This window comes from Melozone crissalis, unplaced genomic scaffold (assembly GCF_028551555.1).
Source record: "Melozone crissalis strain CALT ecotype California unplaced genomic scaffold, PUWL_Pcris_2 ptg000042l_1, whole genome shotgun sequence".
In the NCBI taxonomy this organism is placed as follows: Eukaryota; Metazoa; Chordata; class Aves; order Passeriformes; family Passerellidae; genus Melozone; species Melozone crissalis.
The window spans coordinates 64668691-64688563 of record NW_026535820.1 but is presented as its reverse complement, the minus strand read 5'-3'; the positions used below and the strand labels follow the sequence as shown (position 1 = coordinate 64688563).

General features: G+C 42.3%; 2 protein-coding genes across 2 annotated transcripts; both read right to left on the bottom strand.

Moving 5' to 3' along the window:
* Nucleotides 1–3293: 3293 nt before the first annotated feature.
* On the bottom strand, nt 3294–8730 carry LOC128942707 (probable 2-ketogluconate reductase). The gene is made up of 5 exons (XM_054285328.1): nt 8346–8730; nt 6748–6919; nt 4570–4748; nt 4282–4378; nt 3294–3450 (listed from the first exon to the last, which is right to left on the bottom strand). The coding sequence occupies exons 1-5, from the start codon at nt 8725–8727 to the stop codon at nt 3294–3296; spliced, it is 987 nt and encodes a 328-aa protein (XP_054141303.1). The 5' UTR covers nt 8728–8730.
* Nucleotides 8731–11005: 2275 nt separating this feature from the next.
* Nucleotides 11006–19812, bottom strand: LOC128942576 (probable 2-ketogluconate reductase). Its single transcript, XM_054285130.1, has 6 exons — nt 19763–19812; nt 15439–15823; nt 14034–14205; nt 13036–13214; nt 12197–12293; nt 11006–11816 (listed from the first exon to the last, which is right to left on the bottom strand). The coding sequence occupies exons 2-6, from the start codon at nt 15818–15820 to the stop codon at nt 11660–11662; spliced, it is 987 nt and encodes a 328-aa protein (XP_054141105.1). The 5' UTR covers nt 15821–15823; nt 19763–19812; the 3' UTR covers nt 11006–11659.
* Between the last annotated feature and the right edge of the window lie 61 nt (nt 19813–19873).

The window sequence follows — 19873 nt, the reverse complement described above, 5'->3', positions numbered from 1 at the left end:
GGCCGTGGTCTGGCCTTTCTGCTGATCATTACATGCTGTGCATATGAGTCTTAAGAGTTGTCTCTGACCAACCGACACCAGTGACAGCTCTCACTGTACAAATGAAGGTATTTTCCAACCTATATGATTCTAGGAATACCCTAAAAATCTCTCTTTGAGAGCTAAGCAGCTGGGGCAGGCTCAGGTGCTTGGACACCTGAGATGTTAGCTCAGCTACAGACAGTCCTATGCCAACTTCAGATGAGAATATGTGAGAATTTTTCTGACAAGGTTACTTGGCCTGTATCATAGAATCACAGAATGGTTTTGGGTTGGAATGGACCTTAAAGCCCATCTATTTCCAAACCCCCTGCCACAGGCAGGGACACCTTTCACCTAGACCATGTTGCTCAGAGCCCCATCCAACCTGGTCTTGAACATTGGTAGGGATGGGGCACCTACAACTTCTCTGCTCAACCTGTTCTGTTGCCTCATTATCCTCAAAGACAATTTCTTCCTAATCTTCTCCATTCTACTACCTAACCTAAACCTACTCTCCTTCAATTGAAGGCCATTCCCCTTGTTCTATCACTACTTGTGAAGAGTGCCTCTCCAGCTCTCCTGCAGTCCCTCTATAGCTACTGTAAGGTTGCTATAGGGTCTCCTCTGAGCCTTCTCTTCTCCAGGCTGAACAACACCAACCCTCCCATTTTGTCTTCATAGTAGAGGTTCTCCAACCCTGTGATAACTTAGTGACCTTCCCTGGACCCACTTCAATAGGTTCACATCTTTTTTGTGCTGAGGACCCCAGGGCTGGATGCAACATTCCAGATGGGATCCCACAAGAGCAGAATAGAGGGGAAGAACCTGCTCCCCCAATCTCCATATCCAGTGATGGGCACTGGGAAGTACAGCCTCAGTTCTCAGTTCTCAGAAGCTGTGCTGAAGTGATTCCCCTGGCTGTGCAGGTGTGTGCATCACTGGGGAGGATGCCTGGTTTCTGGGGTCACAGCAGTTCAGGAGCCAGGACACACCACTGCTATGGGCATCCAGTGATCTTTCTCCTTTCACACTACGGAATAACCAGCCATAGGGGCTGCTGTGTCTCTCGTGACTACTGTAGTGCTTTTCAAAAGAATGGATTACAAATTGCTGGTGTCTTGAATTCTGTCAAATGCGCTTTGATATGCTGAACGTGAAGACAGTCAAGTTTAACACCTCTATAAAATTGCTAATAAAAAAAAATATAATAACAATATCGATTACACAAAACCATAAATTGTTCTTGTTATCCTGGTGACGATTTTTGAGTATCAGTTGCTTACATTAATTTCAAGTTCAAACAGTTAAACTTTGAAGCAAAGATTACTTAACTAGTAATAAGGAGTTACAGAACATTAACTGTATTCTTAGTTAAGTTTACTGGCATTTTCTTCCTTTAAAAAAACACATAAAATGATTACACATTACTTCTTTCACATCAAAGGTTTCCAAACTGCTTTAGTGGTAAGATTGTAATGAGTAAGCTTTCAACTTACTGCTCACCTGAGATCAAAGGACCCTTGTAAAGTCCCTCTCAAAGACACAAGTCTGAGGAAGAAGGCCTACCACATTTTAGTCTTGAAGGTAAAGAAAAATCCTTGGGAGGGCAACACAGTAGTGTTTACTTTGTACATCAAATCCACAAATTTGAATGAACAAAATGAAGGAGGAATTAGTCAGAAGAGCCAAAAAAATAACACACTAAGGAATGTTACTCCAAGCAAAAATCCAGGTCATACATATCAAATGTCAAGAAAATGAGTGTGTTATGTGGTTAGATGTGGAGAGAATTGGATGTTCTCAAAGCTGTTTTGTGCAACTTGAACATCCAATTTTCAAGCTATAGGTCAGGAGCTGATACAGCTTTACAGAAATTATATCTGTTTAGCATCATATGTGCAAAAAAAGTTCTCAATTGCACCAGTGCACTATCATGTTCTAAGTATATTTAGTTTGTAGACTAACTTACAGACCTCCATGTAGTGTGTTAAGCTGAATTTCACTGTGTGTGCATCATTGCTGTGTGCCCATTTTCTCTTACAAAAAGGGATCTGATATACCAGTGCTGCACAGAGCACTGAAATGAGTGAGGTCTGTGGGTATGCAGAGAGAAGTATTGCAGAGTCTGTGGACTTCATCCCCATCATTAAATATTGCTGTTGGTATCCATGTAATCCTGCAGGGTGAGCTGAAGCCTGCAGTGTTAACAAGGTGCTTGCATAATAGTAGTTTCTTAGCATTAGGCTTTGAAGTATTGCATTACCATAAAAGACTTTTGTACAATGCAATGCATACATCTCTCAGGTGGGTTGTACAGAATAGCTTAAGCATGAAGCTGGAAAAAGACATACATTTCCTACGTCTACATTAAGTTTTATAAGGCAGTATTTTTTTACAGGCAAAAAAAGCTGAGGCAGGAAATCTTCAGGCAACGCCAAACCAAGTGATGCATTTAATATCTGCAAGAAATATCTGCAGATGTAGGAGTAAAACTCCAAGCAAATGCCAAGCATGTACAATTGTTTAAGTAGATGTGAAGCACTGTATCTGATTTTGTTTGCTTCTTCACTTGAGAAAAGTTTGCATGTGCAAAAGCCTTGTGTGTTTTCTGCAGTTTTGGGATATTGATCTAAGAAAAGGCTTTTTTTTCCTCTTTTTTATTGTACAGTAACCTTGTTTTTCAGCTCTGTAATTTATTGCTTAGCCTTTTATTTTTGAATAAATTTAACTTACTTTTTCAAAGTTATACATGTAACAATGAAATGTGTACTGGGCACCTGTGTCTCAAAGAGCAGGGAGGCCCCTGGGTCAGTCTTGAAATTCTTGACAGCCAGTTTGCTATGCCTGAAAAGCTGCAATGTCTTGTTTCCTGGAGCTGCAAAAGTGATGGGACAAAGTGTATTTTGGCCAGCATACCTGCAAGACAAAGGCTCTGTAAAGATGCTTAAGGCTCCAGGCAAAATCCCGGCTGCACTTAATGGCAACTTTGCTACAAATTTTAAGAATAAATAATACTATTCATAAAGTCATCCTACATAACAAAAGGCATAGCACTACCACCCAGGGTGTTTATTTGCCTTTTGGACCTGTATTAGACAAGAGAAACTATAAAAACACAACTGACACAATAGCAAACTGCTTCCTTCGAAGCTTTAGTGAGATGTATGGACATTCTTATATTTAACAAGATCTTCAGAGCTGATGTGCAGGGGAAAGATAAGAATAAAAAGATAAAGAGAAGAATGAAAAGATCCGCAATATCCTTTCACACATCAGCTAGGGAGCACTTCACTGGGTAGGGGGAGACCATTCAGGGCTGCTAGTATGTTTTCAACTGCTTCCTCCGTTATCATGTAGGTGGCCTTGTCTGTTTTAATGCCAAGGTGAGGTGTTATAATGACGTTCTTTAATTTTAACAATGCATGATCTCTGGAAGAAAAGAAAAAAAGAGTTAACTATTGTTGTTCATCTAAATAAAGAGAAGTCTTACTTTAGCTTTTGCACAGTATTTAAAGTTAATTTGATACAACTCTACAAGTCCCACTTAGCCCTGAGCACCTATATTGAAGTAATTTTGAACTGCAATAGGACAAGCAAAGACTTCATAAGTAGCTCTTCTCTCCAGAAACACACTTCTGCCATGAGGCAGCAAATTTGAACTATGTCAGAAGAGAGGATTTAAGCCCTCCTGACACATTCACCTTACACAATAGTCTGAGCTGTAGTTATTTGCACACAGACACAACAAGACCAAACTCCTCACAACCCAAAATGCAGCCAGCACAGTTTATTCCAAAAGGCACCATCCTGGTAGAGCAGTCTTTTTAGAGAAGCTAAGCAGTCTCTAGGCCCAAGAGATTCGCAGTACTTCAGCCTTGTATTGTGGAAAGAAGCCTGTGGAGAAGGATACCTCCTGCCTATGCGGCAGGTCTTAGGCCTCAAGCAGCTTCCACCCATTAAAACTGGCAAGCTACACTTTCTAATAAAGCAATTTGCAAGTGAAGCACTGCTGCAGCTTCAGGGGGTGATTCTAAGGACTCGGTTTAAATTTTCCCTGCCTCCTGCTGTTTCCCGGCTCCCAGACTTCCCTTTAGTCTGTTATCAGCCCCTGTGTCTGGGCTGCATCCCATTCCCATTCATGGCACTTTTATCCCAGCTCATGCCAGGGGCAGGGGGGCCAGCTTCCTGCCTGCTGCAGGGATGCCTCTGGCCTCAGCAGGGCTCCCCCATCCTTCCCAAGGAATAAGCAGAGATGGCAACCTGGGCAGTGGCTCTGGGGAGGTGACATCCAAAGCCGCGGCCCTGATAACACCGGTCTGCAGAGCTGCCACCAGCGCCTCTTGGTCAACTACTGCACCTGGGGTGGAATGAGAGTGTCCCTGAGTGCACCTGGCAGGCAAAGAGCAGAGAGCAAAGAGAGAAGGGAAAGGGAGAGGGAGGAATTTCCTGATCACCCTCGCCACGTGCCCCAGCTGTGCTGGATGCAGCACGGTGCTGTGGGACACAGCAGGCCACGCTGTGAGGCCAGCCAATGGATCTGGATGGTACCTCGGCTGATGTTAATGAGGGTAGCTGTGGGTTTCATCAGCTCCAGTTCTCTTTTCCCGATCAGCTTGTGTGTCTGAGGTGTCAGGCTCACCACTAGCATCACAAAATCTGCCTGCTGGAGCAAACTGTCTATCTTTTTGCAGTAAGTGGCACCAACAGCTTGCTCCTCTTGCACTTTCCTAGTGGGGAAAAAAGTACTTCAGTCATGGAAACATTTTTTTTCAATGGTATCACCAGAATACAAACAAAGGATCTGATTATCCACACATCCATATAGCAAACAGGTGGCAAACAGAGGTGAATTTACCCTCAGCTCAGTGTTTAGATCCTTCTGGAGAGCTTCAAGCCCTACAGCACAAAATAGATTGCATGCCTGCCTCTCAGCCACTCCAGTGCAGGATTCCAAGGGTTTCTTATGAAGTCTGCAAATGAACTAAGGCTGAGCACTGAAGCAAATGGCAGCACACAGTCCATTCTCCAGGATCCCCTGTGTATGTCAAAGGATGCAATCACTGCTCAAACCAGAGGAATGGTATTCACCAGAACTCACCCATGCATGCTCTGGACATGGCAGTGGTCCTCATCCTATTGTCACTCCCAGTAAGCCTGTCATTTTTTTATGAGTGAAATCAGCAAGGCAGCTCTTTGCCAGGCTCCTGGCTGCCCCAGGACATTCATAAAGTGTTCAGCAGACAACATTACCAGAGTAGAGAGAGTTTTAGTTTTGACTTTCCACAGTGCAGAAGAATACTTGCCATTTCTCACGTTCTCTGTAAATTTGGGAAATAAAGAAGCAATGATAGGAGATCATGTGTACAATCATCTGCTTCTGATTGCAAGAGAAGGGCTTTAAGTTATCTCCTCCCTAATCTAGAAATAGAGATCACACTAAGAAAATAACTTCAATTTAACTTTGACCCATGTCTCTCCTAACAAATGCACTTCACAGGATTTTTTTTTCAGGCCAACGACCAGAGACTAAGCGGGAAAAGAACAGAATGGAACTGCAGCCAGTTTTGCAGCATGCAGAGGGCACCTTGATTCAGCACACAAGCTGAAAGTGTAAATGTACTTTAAATATACTTTAGACTTTTAATTTCTGTTGCACTGGGCATTAATAATTCATCACAGCACTCTTACATAAATATTACTTTAAAAATTGAAAAATATTAAACAGAGGAGTTGAGGATGATACACATTACAAAAAAAGAATAAAGGGATTTGTGCCTTTTAATTTATTTTTTTTTTTGTGGTCTGTGAAGAAATTCTGAAATATCTTAAGCAGTACTTTCTTTTAAATGTAAGTTTGCTCATCTGTTTTTCTGAAGAAACAGGAATGCCAAGCATGGCTAAAAATTCCTGGCCTCATTCACCCTTGTGATTTGCCTAGAGCGAGCTAAAGCAGTGACCCTCCTCCAGCAGTCTTGCCTATGGTGAAAATCACTGAAAGCCACATCCAAGCACTGTAGCTTCTGCCTCCAGTCACAGAGGAGTAAAGTCCTCTCAGGGTAGGTCATAGTTTATGGCAGTAAATATTTGTTCTGCTCATTATCTGCACCTTGCCTGATTGCAAAGGCCTTGAGTTGTTCATGGGGGTCTTGCTCACCTCAAATTGAAGAGCCCCTGTGCTAAATGTCTAACAAGGTGCAGATTCCCAAATACATAAGCTAGGAGGAACTAGAAAAAAAGGGTGAAATTTACCTAAATACTGGCTAAAATTCCAACTGCCTTGAGAAAAAACAAGGTTTCCTTAAGAACAGCTCTCAGTCATATTTTGCCAAGTATATGCTTCCTAGTTTCCACTATTTCCAAAATATCCCTCCTGAACTTCAAAATATGGGGAAAAAATGAACAACAAACAGAGTTATGTTGTCACCACAGTACAATGTAATAAGAATAAAAAAAGCATAAGGTTGATTTCCATTTTTCTTCAAGAAACCCTGAAATTTCTCATACAAAACATATATTAAGTTTCCAGATGTTTAATCACTAACTCTTTACAGGACTGATTTACAGGACTGTTGCTCTTTACAGGCAACCATTCTTTTTTTTTTCTTTTGTTTTAATCTTGGCTCTATTCCCTCATTTCTTGCTATATTTCTTCATAACTCCTTGAAAAGAAAATACTGACTATCTGGAAGAGTTTCTGCTGCAATTAGGGTCAAGACATATGTTTACCTCCGTGTCCTGTTGTGGTACAAAATGTTCATTTCAAATGCTTTGGCTCTCACAGCAATCTTATACCCAATGCGGCCCATGCCAATGATCCCCAGAGTAGCTCCAGCAACTTTAACTCCCAGAATATCAGCTTCACAGTAGTCCATACTTGGAGAAATTGAAATGTTATGGACTGCAAGAAAAACACATAAATATGGGAAATTAATGGGGTCCAACACGGAGGAACAAGGCAAAAGAGCCTGGACTTGTTGTGCTACTATACCATACTTGTAATGGTTACAAACATGACTTTTAATGTAATGTCCTAGGTAACACCCTAACATATCATCACTCCCTGCTACATGTATAGATGATAATCCAATTTATTCTCACCATACTACAAAAAGCCTTTTGATATAATCCCTCCAAAAATTTTATTACTACTTATGAAAATATTGCCCTGTACCTCATCAGCAATCAAAATAATTATTGCCAATAACAATGCAGAGTTTGAAGATATCACGTGGAGAACACCATCAGATATTGGGTTTCCTCTTCACATCTGCCACTTTCCTTGGAAAGAAAAGTGAGACTTCTTTAAAAATCACAACTTGGTAATTTCTGTAATTACCTGTTAAACCTGACAATTCTGGATAGTTCTACAACACATAAAATACAGTTATGTACACAGTGTCAGCACTTCTTGCAAGGTGACAGCCTTTTGATATTTCAATCTTCTGACATTGCCAGTTTTTCTAAAACACAAGCAGAATATTGTGAAAGGATACAAAAGATGACTCAGGAAAAAGCTCAGTCTATCAGAAAACTCAGAACTATCAGAAATGCCACCAGGGATAGTTCAAGTAGATGGGAACAATAAATTAATCTTTCTTTTAAACTGTCTCCCTTTTGTGAGGTAGAAACAAACTTAGAGGGATGCAAATCCCATTTGAGTTTCTACTAATCCTGTAGTACAGATGGCATGTCAAAGTCAGGTAAATATAAAAGGATAAATCTGAAGGATTTTTTCCTGAAGAAAGAGGCTTTCTAACCAAGCCAAGGGTAGGTCTATTTGACAAAATAGCAATAAAAAATTGTTGATGAAACTAGAAAGGACACTATTAACAAAAACTGAAGTAAGCTGCCTCTATTATTACTCCCTAATGCCCCTTAAATGCCCAAATTCTGCACCAAGACACTTCAGTCTCCAAGAATATGCCCATGCCTCTATCAGCCTTGTCGGTTCCTTCTAACTCAGGATCTCCCACAATCTTATATAATCTTGTTATATCCCATTGCTGCCTCCCACACTAAGTTCTTCTGCTAGGCTGTGACTTCAGTGATACCTGATCTTTGGCCATATCACTGTCATGCCATCATGTTTCATTTATATCTGCTTGAAAATAAATGCTATGTATGCCAAATGTAATAATTTAGGTATACCTATTATACATAAAATATATTAAAATACTGATTATTCTGTTTGCCAAGCCAACATACTTACATTTTCACATTTCATGTAAAACCGTGTACACCACAGGAAACCATAAGAAAAGTCATATTAATAGCAGGCGAATCTTGTATTATTTTTACAAGCCACAAAAGAATTGAGATGTTACCTTCCACAAGTCTTCTAGCAGAGGCTAGCAGCAAAGCCATCCCAGTATCTGCTGTGGTGCTGGAAACAGCACGTGGAGCATTAGCCATCTTCACACCAAAGCTAGCTATAAGCTTCAGATCCAAGTGATCCATCCCCACCCCTGAATTCGCAATCACTTTTAAGTTTGGCAGGCTCTGGAGGAGCTCTTTGTCAATGACCGGTTTGTGCCACCACAAATAGATTGCTTGGACCTTTTTGCCTACATCCTTTCTGTTTTCAAGAAATTCCTTCATGGTGATGAGGTGGAAATGTTTCTTCAGGAATGGCACATGGCTACGCAATATCCCACGTATGCCACCAAGTTCATTTACCAAAAGCCAAGGTAGTTCTTCTTCTTCCATGATCTGCACAAAGAAGAAAGACACAAAGTGTCAGAAGAAACACATATTATTATTTCCAGACATTTTTAGGAATAATCACTGCCATGTCCTGTTTAATGACATTTATGTCAAGAGATCCTGTAAACCACAAAGGAAGATAAGAAAACCAAGACAAGCAAGCAGGTCTTTTAAATATGCTACCACTTATACTCATACACACAGGTGCCCACATACATACACAGAGGTATTCACATAATCAGTCTGAACAAGTTCTGTCCCCGTGATCTAAGATTCCATATTATGCTGCTGTGCCGGATTTCTTCTGCCCGACTAACTCCCAACACTGTCAGCCAGAGTGACCACCCCCAGACAGCTGTTAGGGACAGAAATACACTAAATCAAAACCATACACCAACTTATAAACGGGGGAGGTCCAGGGGAGGACACAATCTTTAGCCAATTGGGAGAAACTCCCGGTGGAACACAAAGAGGGGGATACAATATTTAAACCGATAGGAGATTACAGGGAAGGAGAACAACTTAAACAAACCAATGGCGTTTTGAAGGATACAAAATTGATAGGGAAGTTTCTAGAGAAAGGGGACGAATTGACATTCAGTGGGAGGAGGGAACAAAAGGGCAGGTCTGTGGGGAGATGGACAACTAGACCAAAACAACAAAAAAAGCAACAACTAGGACAAAAGAAACTAGGGCAAAAAAACAACACAGGGGGAAAAGGAACAATCCATTGGTAATAAAATATGCTATAATAATACAAAATGCAGAGGGGGGGTTTATAAATCTGACTACTAGGACTGAATTACAAGCAGTAGTATTACTGCTACCATGCTCAAAACACAACACTTGCCATTAACTACTTAGTTTAAGATCCTCAGTAGCTTGCAGTATATAGTGCAATAAATCTCCTTTGCTACCCTGAAATCACAAAGTACCCTGTCTAAGTAGTTTAGAAAAATGTGCCAAATTTACGTCATGAAAATAAATTGCACAGCTTCATCATGAACTTTGAGTTATCAGGTTAATTTTTAAATGCTTTTTGCAGCCACCTGTCCTGAAGAGACCCCAGTGACTACAGAGCCCTTTCCTAAGCCTACTGTAAATTACCAAAATAACAAAATCATATATGCTTAGGCAAGTGTCTTCCAAGAAGGACATACATATTCTAAATTGTTTGATTTTTTGTTTGGTTTTTTTTTTCTCAGAATCCCTGACCATCTGGTTTTGGTCCCAAGAGGGCCTGTGAATTGAGTTACTTTGGGTTTTTTTGACAGACTATATATAGCTACCTTTGATTTTCAATAGCAATTTTGGGAAGAGCTGTGGGGAGTGTTCAAGAGCTGAAGATCTTGGAGTAGCAATCCTGCAGCAGTTCTGTTGCCTTGCTAGTATTATTTTAGGATTTCCAATGGAATGTCTAACTCTTGACCTGCCTACACTTCCTGCGCTAGAACTTCATTTTACCATCCCTTCAGGGAGCCTGACCATGTTGCAAAATAATGGAAAGTCTTCCTGACTTTATGAAGGTGACAACCATTTTATTGAATTTTCTGAATTTGTTGATTGCTAATAGGAAAGAATGTAAGAAGCACCTTGGCCCTGGACTGCAAGTCAGGACTGATCACTAATTTTGCTTTAGGTTATACCCTCACCAAAGTGATTTCGATGGTAATTCTACTTTTCTCTCATGGCCAGTAAAGATAAAAGCATCATTTGTATCTGCACGGAGGAACTAAATCTCTTGGAATTTACTTTGGTTTTCAAGGGATACCTTCATGAAAAATAAAGACACTTTTTCAACAATTGGCTTTGCTTTAACATGTAGATGAAGCAGGGCTCTTCCTAAATTAGAAAACCTTAGGCCTATGATCACTTTAAAGAACATTTCTTCAGTGTTTTCATATAAAAATAGAATATTGGAATATTGGCTGAAAAGTGTTTCAGGATACAGTCAAATTTCTGCAGGGAATCCATGCTTGTTCATCTTCAACAGATTGGAGAGTGTTACACAAATTGCCAGATGCACTTGCTTATCATTATGTAGCAGCAAGAACTGGGAACAGAACATTGCTATTCACCGAAATAGACTGAAGATACCAAAATGCATAACTGCTCAGTTAAAATCTTCAAATTTCTTTTATTAGTTCCACTTTATTTTTTTTAATTGTGTAAAAAATGTGTATTTTGTGATTGGCTTTTTGCAAATATTAAAATTTTTATGTATTTTATGTGTTATGTTAAAAATTTATACTATATTAATCCTTTTCAGTAGTGTGTTAAATATATTTTTAGGCTATAACATAGTATTAAAATAAAAACTATAGTGATATAAGATACTTTTCCTAACTAGCTCGAGAAATTCTTCGCACAGTGATAACAGCAACAAGACACCTAAATCTGCAAGAGAAGAATTAGTGCCTCCTTATCTGAAAATACACACTTTCTACTACCTTCTTCTTGTCTTTGAGGTGCCAACAGGATTAAGGGGGGGGAAGTAAACAGTAACCAGAGAAACCTCTAATTTGAAAGGAATGTATGCATCATGTATGAGATATATGAATATGCAACAGTCTATTGCTTTTAAGGGTTAATCCTTTGTTAGGGAGCCATGCTTTCAAGAGGAAAGCATCCAAACATTCATAATTCTTTGCTTTTGTTGTCCTTTATTGTCCTAACTTTGATTGTCCAAATTCTTATTGCTCTAATTTGCATTACTATTTTTATAACCATTTTATTACTATTAAACTTTTAAAAATTTAAAACAAGTGACTGGCGTTTTTCACAAATTGTAAGTAACAGAACAGATCAAGTCTGACAGTTTTGCAGCATCATGATGAGCAGTGCAGGAACAGGTTACTTTTTTATTCAGCTTAAAAGGGGTAAGAAATAGTGCTTTCCAGTACACAGGAAATTTAGTGGCATCATCTGGCACTCATCATTTGGGAAACACTTCGCTGGGAATGGGCTGGTCATTGAGAGCAGCCAGCATGTTTGCTATTGCTTCTTCTGCCATCATACAGATGGCCTGGACTGTTGCGGTTCCAATGTGCGGGGTTATGATGACGTTACTCAGGTTTAATAAAGGATGATCTCTGGAAGAAATGGAAGGAACAGAATGTGTTACACAAGGAACTTACTCTGCTGCTATCCCATGCTAGTTGTGAAGAACTGAACCTCAGCAACAGCACATTCAGACCAAAGCACAGAACGAGCACAAAGCTGGGGGATGCTTGCTTACATGTTTCTTCTTCTCCATCCATCTTGCTCATTGCCTGGCCCATGAGCCAGGCTGGCAAAGACCCATCAGAGGTGGGAAAGGGGAATAACTTGTTGTTTATTTATGATTGTGCAAGACAGTCTGAGGTTTTGCCCTAACACAATGAGTCTCCCCGTGGAGAGCAAAATTATGAGCACACTTTGAACACTGTTTAAAACATTTCAGATTAACAGACTGGGAAAGAAGTTTCTTTACCTTGGCAGAGGCTCAGGGTATGTCACGTCCAGAGCTGCAGCCCTAATAACCTTATTCTGGAGAGCTTCTACCAATGCATCTTGATCAATAACTGCACCTGCATTGAAATTAAATCTTGATATCCTGATGAGTTAATGAATACATTTTTACCTATGGGGTGGGGGGGGGAAGGTCTCCAGGGTCAAGTGAGAAAAACTAGAGGATCTTTATCTTCATAGAAAATAGAATGCCTTTTTAATAATTATTAACCAAACAAATCAAAGATTTTACTTCTTAACCTTTAATTATAGGATGATTATAGTCCACTGCATAAGATTTTTCCTGGGATGAGACCAGTTTCAGTCTTTTCCTCATTTTGACACTTCCTGTATTATTATAGACAAATCATTTATTCTCTGCAGATTTTCCACTCTTTTATCTCTGCTTTGTTTACTGATAATCTCTCTCATATGCTCATTCAGTGCCAACAGAGCTGTCATCCCATGTGAGGCTTCCTTTCTACACTGCTGCTCCAAATGTTACTTAATATTTTCCCTTGTACCCCGTTGTCCCTCACTGATGATAAACCTTTCAGTTATTTCCACTAAAACCCTCTGTCTCTAGAATAAGGCCAAAGAGAACCAACCATCTGCTGAGCATCCCTAATTTCCACAGGGTCTTTGAAGACATAGGATATGATCCATGTAAGTCACACATTTGTAGACTGCCAGCTACTTCATGACTCAAACAACAGAGGGATATTAAAGACTGAGGTTGGAGAGGGGAATATCAACACAATCAGACAAAACATGACCTTTAAGTGTGGAGCCACAATCTGGAGTGATTTCAGATCCTCCTACCTCGGCTGATGTTTATAAGAGTAGCTGTGGGTTTCATCAGCCCCAGCTCCTTTTTCCCAATCAGTTTGTGAGTCTCAGGAGTCAGGTTCACAACCAACATAACAAAGTCAGATTGCTGCAGCAAGTCTTCCATCTTTGCACAGTAGTGGGCACCAACAGCCTCTTCATCCTCCTTTCTTCTGAAGAAAAAATGCACAAATCCCCAAACTGAAACAACTATTTCTACCTGAGTTTAACAAACAGCCAGCCCTAGGAGAGTTCCAGAAAGCACAGAAACTGAGAGATTTGAGACCAATGCAAAGGATAAGCCATTGATAGGCTCAGTTGGTAGAATGGATGCAGAAAGGATGTGGGCTAGAGGGAGCAAGAGGCTACAGGAGTGGTGGGACACTGGAGGAGTGATGTGTATGTGAAAGCACAGCACACAGGCAAGATCAGATTAGGAGGCTGGGGAGGCAGCCAGACCCTGCTCTTCTCTCCTGTGTCTGTGCCAATTCCTGTGGAGCCTTTCCTTGTCTGACATGCCAGTTAGAACTTGTGACTGAAAAGAAATGTAGTGTGAAAGAAAGGGAACTAGAGATCCATGAGAAATGAAGGCCTTTGTCATTGGTGCCAGTGTGATGAGAGTTCTGTCTAGGTGAAGAGACTGGCTGGGAGGAACAGGGATGCTACCAGAAGCCTGAAGAAGAGTCTGACAGGACAGGGAACACCATGAGGGCACAAGACCTGGTTTGCTTAGACAACATCTCCCAAATGCTTACACAGTCCTTGTTTCAAACTGGTAGTGGCTAACCAGGACAGGGCAAGTGCAGGGGGAACTGCTTCCTGAAGGGAGCAGGAGGGACCCAAAGTGAGGAAGTGGTGGCACAATGGTGCTTGTCATGCTGCTTACAACTGCCACAAGTGCACAGGAAGGCTGAGGACAGAGCAGAGATGTGGCTTCCGTCACTGCCTCATGGACAATTAACTGCAGAAACCAGAAATGCAGAAACCTTTACCTCCGCTTCCTGTTATGGTACAGGATCCTCATGTTGAAGGCTCTGGCTCTCTGAGCCACTTTGTATCCAATGCTGCCCATCCCAATGATCCCAAGTGTCGCTCTGGTTACTTCCACTCCCAGCCAGTCAACAGCAAAATACTTTGTGTCTGGAGACATGGCAATGTGGCAGCCTGCGAGGAAATACTGGTTGAATGGGTACAAATCAGCCATAAATGGAGGCCTGGGGGAAGGAAAAGGTTCATCACCATTACAGCAGTGGGGCTCTGGAGCACCCCTTACAAAACACCTTTGTTGATTTTGACCAGTTTATATAAGGGCCTGGATAGTGCCAATTCCTGCACCCAGGCCTGAAGCCTGTGTAACACAGTGGGATCCTGGCTGGGTACTGTGCTAGAAGGAGTAACTCCTTGGGGAATTAACTTTTCCACAGATGGTGTGTTTTCTTGGAGGTTCAAAAATAGCTTCTTTGAAACCACCTGCAAGCACTGACTTCACTTTTTTTTCAGCTGGGGTAAATCTCACCATTTCTCTCCTGGATCACAACTCAAACCAGTGTCATTCCTTGAGTAGGGGTGAAGGTTTCAAATTCCAGCTCAGCCAGGGATCTCAGTGACCTTTTACACAAAGAACTTGAGGTTCAAAAAGATACAGTAGTAAGAAAACATTACTGGGAAAGAGATGTTATTTCATGCTCAAGGGTGGAGCACCAGTGAGAAGAAGACCATGAGTCCCTGAAGAGAGACGCGGGTTCTTGTGATGGTCTCTACTGACACCTTCCTTCCCCAGAAAAGCATTGCTCAGCAAGGGAGTGGGGAAAGAACCTGCTTTTAGGGACACAGACTAATGCTGCTGGTACAACTTATAACAGCTTTGTCAAAAGGATTATAATCTATTTCAAAAATAATGCTGATGCTCTTCAGGAAATTCTGGTTTAGACAAACTGATCACAGAGGTAGGAAAAAGAAAAATTTATACTAATTTCTGCTCTGGAGTTGGAGATGTGGCCACTAATGCTCTGTATCTTCCTGCAGCTCCTAATGCTTCTTTCAAGGGGAAATGGAAAGCAATGGCATTCGGTTTGGATGCACTCTGTATTCAGTTTTCACAGCTGTAAACAACCCACCCAGTGAACAGCCAGAGAAGAATGAAGCCCCAGACATTATTCCAAACAGGATATCACAAGACTTTCAAGCGCAAAATTTAGACAAAAGCCTTACTCTTGTCACTGTTGCCCTAAAAAGAAGTAAGACACAGGAGAAGTAGATGCCTCTGAAAGTTAAGGCCTCTGAAAATTTTTCCCTGTAAAAGCATCCCAAATATTGATTCAGAAAGATCATCTCTCTCACAGCAAAAGCGAGGTGTGCCAAAGAAGTAGCTAGGACCAAGAAAATTTAAAACACTACCTTCCACTAGTCTTCTGGCAGAGGCCAGCATCAAGGCCATTCCTATGTCTGCTGTTGGGTCTGCCACAGCGAGCGGGGTGTTGGTCACTTTCACACCAAAGCTCGAGATCATTTTCAAGTCTAAGTGATCCACTCCAACCCCAGAGTTTGCAATCACCTTTAAATTAGGCAGGCTTTCTAGAAGCTCACGGTCAATAGTTGGCCTGCACTCAAACACAAAAATGGATTGGATTTTTTTTCTCATTTCCTCTTTGTTTCCAAGAAATTCCTTCATGGTGATAAGGTGAAAGTGTTTCTTCAAAAGTGCTGCAAGGTCTTCTAGCACGCCATGAGTTCCTCCTATATCCAGGATCAAAACAGATGGCAACTCTCCTTCTGCCATGACCTGAAACAGAGGAATAGAAGAAATACTCCTTTGTTTAGGAGAACATTCTGAAAGGAGCAATGATGTTCCTTTAAAAGTTATCATTTAAATTCACATGTGCAGATCAGGAAACTGATGGAACTCAATAGTGCTTTTAATCCACGGGCACTTGGTACTAGTGTGGTACATCAGACAAATTCCAAGTACTTTTATCAAGTGCTGATTTAGACTATAACACCAAGGAATATCCACACTCTTACATCCAAATCCAGTGCTACAAGCTGTTCTTCTCAAAGAGTTTCATTTTGCTCCGGAATCAATACTGATTTAATACAAAACTAGTAGCTTTTCCAGGAGCTTACTCACCAATGCCTTCTATAAGCAGTGCTATGAAACAGAGGCTGCTAGGAATTTAATCAAAGTTTCTTGCCTGTTGGTAATGGTTGGTGAAGCCAGAGGCAATGTAGGATGGCACTGAGGCCCAGATGGTTCTGACATCTGTCAAGGATGGTTTATGTCTAACAAATTTGCACAATGAAGGGCCACCCTTGGATAGCTGTTAGACTGCTTGCCTTCAGTGTTTTAAACATTCAGATCTGTACCTGAACTTACCTCATGCAAAATTTAGCACACCTATGTGCTGAAGCAGTGAGGAAGAGCACTAGAGGAGATACCACTGATAACACAGTCCTTCATGCTAGAACTTTCCTCTGCCCTGAGAGTTTTGAGCCCAGTCCTCTCTACAGCACTCCAGCAAATGCACTCTGCAATAAGATAGGGGCTCCACATAAAACCAAACACCTAATTAGAGCTCCTATTGGCAAAAGTGGTAGTTGAAGATTTCCTGCATATCTGAACAATAGCTGTGCCTAATTTCCGACAATTCTTTCTGCTGTGCTCTACTGACTTTTGATCTCCATCCCAATCTATCTCCTAGGCTTGTATCCAAGAAACCTGATGTTTTGCTACCTGAATCAGAACAATTTTCCACAACAGTATGCTGATTTATTCTGGGCACACAATGCTGGCCAGCTGTTTTCTGCTGCTTCACTCCTCTCACAAAAGCCTTCTGTGAGTAATCAGAACTCAAACCTGTGACAAAAAGGTGTCAATGTAAGTTGGAAGTTTTTGTCAGCCATGTTTACCCTTGTCCTGAGCAAACTCAGACTTATCCCAACCACATCTAACAAATGGTTATAATCTTGGCACCAGTACTGTATTTTATCCTGGCCTTGATGTGCATTTCTGCTGCAGTTTCAGTCTGCTGCTGGACATGGGCTTGAAGGGCCCTCCATGCTAGGACAGGTCTGCAGTTCTCTGATAATACTATCTGGTTCTCAACTGCTGCAAACAAAGCAATGAGGTGAACAGTGCAGCCAAATTGCAAAGGAAGACCATGTTTTTATATATATCTCATCTTTTTTTTTTTGCCAGCTGAAGTTGTCAGCCACATGTAGATGTCAAAACTGTGCAAATTTCCCCAAGTGTAGTCTGCATTTCTTAAAGAGTATCACACAACATTACTAGGATAAAATAGATTTGTGTTGCAGAATGAATGATGCATAGAATAAAAGAGCAGTTGATGTCATATTGTGATGGCATTGTCCAGCTTCATGAATTATCAGAATCTGGTAAACCTGGAGGGCAGCTAAACTTTCGCTGTTAAGCAGGGAAAACTGGGCACCAGACATGATCAAGTGACTGGCAGATGCCAGTGAGGCAGCACCGTATTACTCCATTTGCTTTCATCACCACCTCCTGCCCTTTACAATACACCACACATGATGGGCTGAGCCAGACTTGCTTTCACTTTGGAAGCACTTCCTACACTTCAGAAGCAGAAAGGTGACCCATGAGGAAGGTCTAGTTATAAACAAACGGGTGCACTAGAAGCAGGCTAGTGGCATGCTGATGGATCTCTCAACGAGTGTGGGCATACTGAGCCGGCCACATTCTATTCCAGCTGTGTTTGATGCACGTGTGACCCATTCACTGCCTGCAGCACTGGTCCAACAACTGATGTTCTGCTCGCCCCAGGTACAATCTTAAAAAATCACACTGATAGCAGGAAACTAAAAACACTTAAAGGAACCTCACAGAAGGAAGGGGGCTCTCCAGATACCAACCTTGGTCCCAGTGTTTATTGTTCGTCTTCCAGCACTAAGTTGGTGCATCCTGTACCTCTGTTTATAAATTACACTTCTGTAACAGCAAAGTCCATGAGAAGCAGTAACTGGATGAAAAAATTTGTACGCCAAATTTGACTGGCCAAACATCAAGGGAATCAGTGTTGACAGACTTGATGCTTTGCTCCTGAACATAATTATTCAGTTATCAGATGTCTTGTCCAGTGTAAATGTGGACAGGTGACAGGTGCTAAATGTAACACCTGTCAAGCACATGACAATTTTGGTTTTGGACTAGTTCCATCTGTATTATCAACAAGTTCCTTTTTTTTAAAGTTGTCTCTTCTCCTTTTGTATTTACATAAGACTATATGCTTCCATGTAGGTAAACAGTCCTAATCATAGTAAATCATTGATATAAGATAACTGTACTAAGTTCTGGTCCTGCCATTGCAGAGAAAACTTTGAAAATATGACTTAGACTGAGACAAAGGGGCAAATACGTTTAAGTATTAACTTCAGCGCTAACTGAAGTTGACCTTATTTCATCTGTGGAGCTTGACTCACTCCTCCAGCGGAGTTTCACTCACACGCAGATTTGTTGGCTGGCACTGCTGTATCACCTTGGACTTAAACAAATCACAGCAAAATAAACGATGTAATTTTTCCTAGCCCAGTTTTCAATTAAAATTAACAGCCTGCATTATCCAGGATCAATTCCTCCCACTAACTTCTCTAAAGAAGAAGACTAATTACACCTCAGCGACAACCAAAAAGCACTGACCAGGGCTGGTTTCTTTCCGACGACGCGCCTTCTACAGCTGGATCCCGCGGCAGCTGGGAGAGCCGGGAGCTCACGGCTCCTGCTCGGGGCCGGGCACAGCCGCTTCTGCCCAGCCCCTCTCCCTTCACCCCGCCCGGGCACCGCCGGCCCCGGGGCTGCGATTTCCAGGGAAGCTCCGGACGGGGATCACCGCCCCCGCTGCCTCTGCCCCGGCCTGCAGCCGGACCGGGCTGCCTCTCCTTTTCCCCGCCCTTTCTCCCCTCCCCGGACGTCCTAAAAAGGTGATAAAGCAAGACGAGGAGCGGGATAGCTTTTGGAGAGCTCAGCAATTATGGGGCAAAGTTATTTGCCACCAATTGAAATTGTTCCCCACGGCCCTGGCTGCAGTTTGTGGGGAATTTTTATAGTGGAGACTATAGCAGGCTTTTGTCCCTGCCTGCTGCAAGCTAAACTTTCAAATGAGTGTCTGCTGTGGAATTAAGGAAACAGATTGTCTGGGATGGCCTATGCCAATGGCCAGCTCGATTCTGGAAGCCAGAGCTGGAATGTGCTGGTTTTGCTGCTGACCACTTCCACTGGAGCCCAGAGTGCTCCCGTAGGGCACTTGGATCACCGGAGCGATGGGAGCGCCCATGGAACCCCATGTCTGGGAGTGGCTGGGCATGAAAATCGTCATTGCTGTGGGTGAATACACTGAGAAAACCTCCCACAGCCAGGAGATGCCAGAGCACAGAACCACGGAATTGCTGGGCTGGAAGGGACCTTAAAGAGCACCTGGACCCAGTCCTCTGCCATGGCCACGGACACCTTTCGCTACACCAGGGTGCTCAGAGCCCCGTCCAACCTGGCCTTGAACTCTTCCAGGAATGGGGCATCCACAGCTTCTCTGAGCATATCTCTTTGATCAAATCCCATGGAGGTTACAGGGAATGTACAACATGAGAGCGGTCAGCAGCAGAGAGAAGGAGATCGGGGCTCTGATCACCTCTGTTTCACCCTCCCCGTGCTAGCCGGCATCACCGATCCCCTCGGCACGGCTCCACATCCCACCTGCGAGGGGGGACGCCGGTGTCCCTGCCCAGCCCGTGCCCGCCCGTCCGGCGGCGGGCTCTCCTCCCGTCGGGAACGCGCCAGTCCCACCCGCGCTCTGCCGGAAATGCG

Bases quoted from the DNA above. Each gene is read 5' to 3' on its own strand.
- LOC128942707 (XM_054285328.1), bottom strand. From the start codon at position 8,727: ATGGAAGAAGAAGAACTACCTTGGCTTTTGGTAAATGAACTTGGTGGC. The intron at 6,920-8,345 runs GTAACATCTCAA...TTTTTCTTGCAG, and splicing joins TGCTAGAAGACTTGTGGAAG to TCCATAACATTTCAATTTCT. The intron at 4,379-4,569 runs GTACCATCCAGA...ATTCCACCCCAG, and splicing joins CCTCATTAACATCAGCCGAG to GTGCAGTAGTTGACCAAGAG.
- LOC128942576 (XM_054285130.1), bottom strand. From the start codon at position 15,820: ATGGCAGAAGGAGAGTTGCCATCTGTTTTGATCCTGGATATAGGAGGA. The intron at 14,206-15,438 runs GTAGTGTTTTAA...ATTTCCTCGCAG, and splicing joins TGCCAGAAGACTAGTGGAAG to GCTGCCACATTGCCATGTCT. The intron at 12,294-13,035 runs GTAGGAGGATCT...ATTTCAATGCAG, and splicing joins TCTTATAAACATCAGCCGAG to GTGCAGTTATTGATCAAGAT.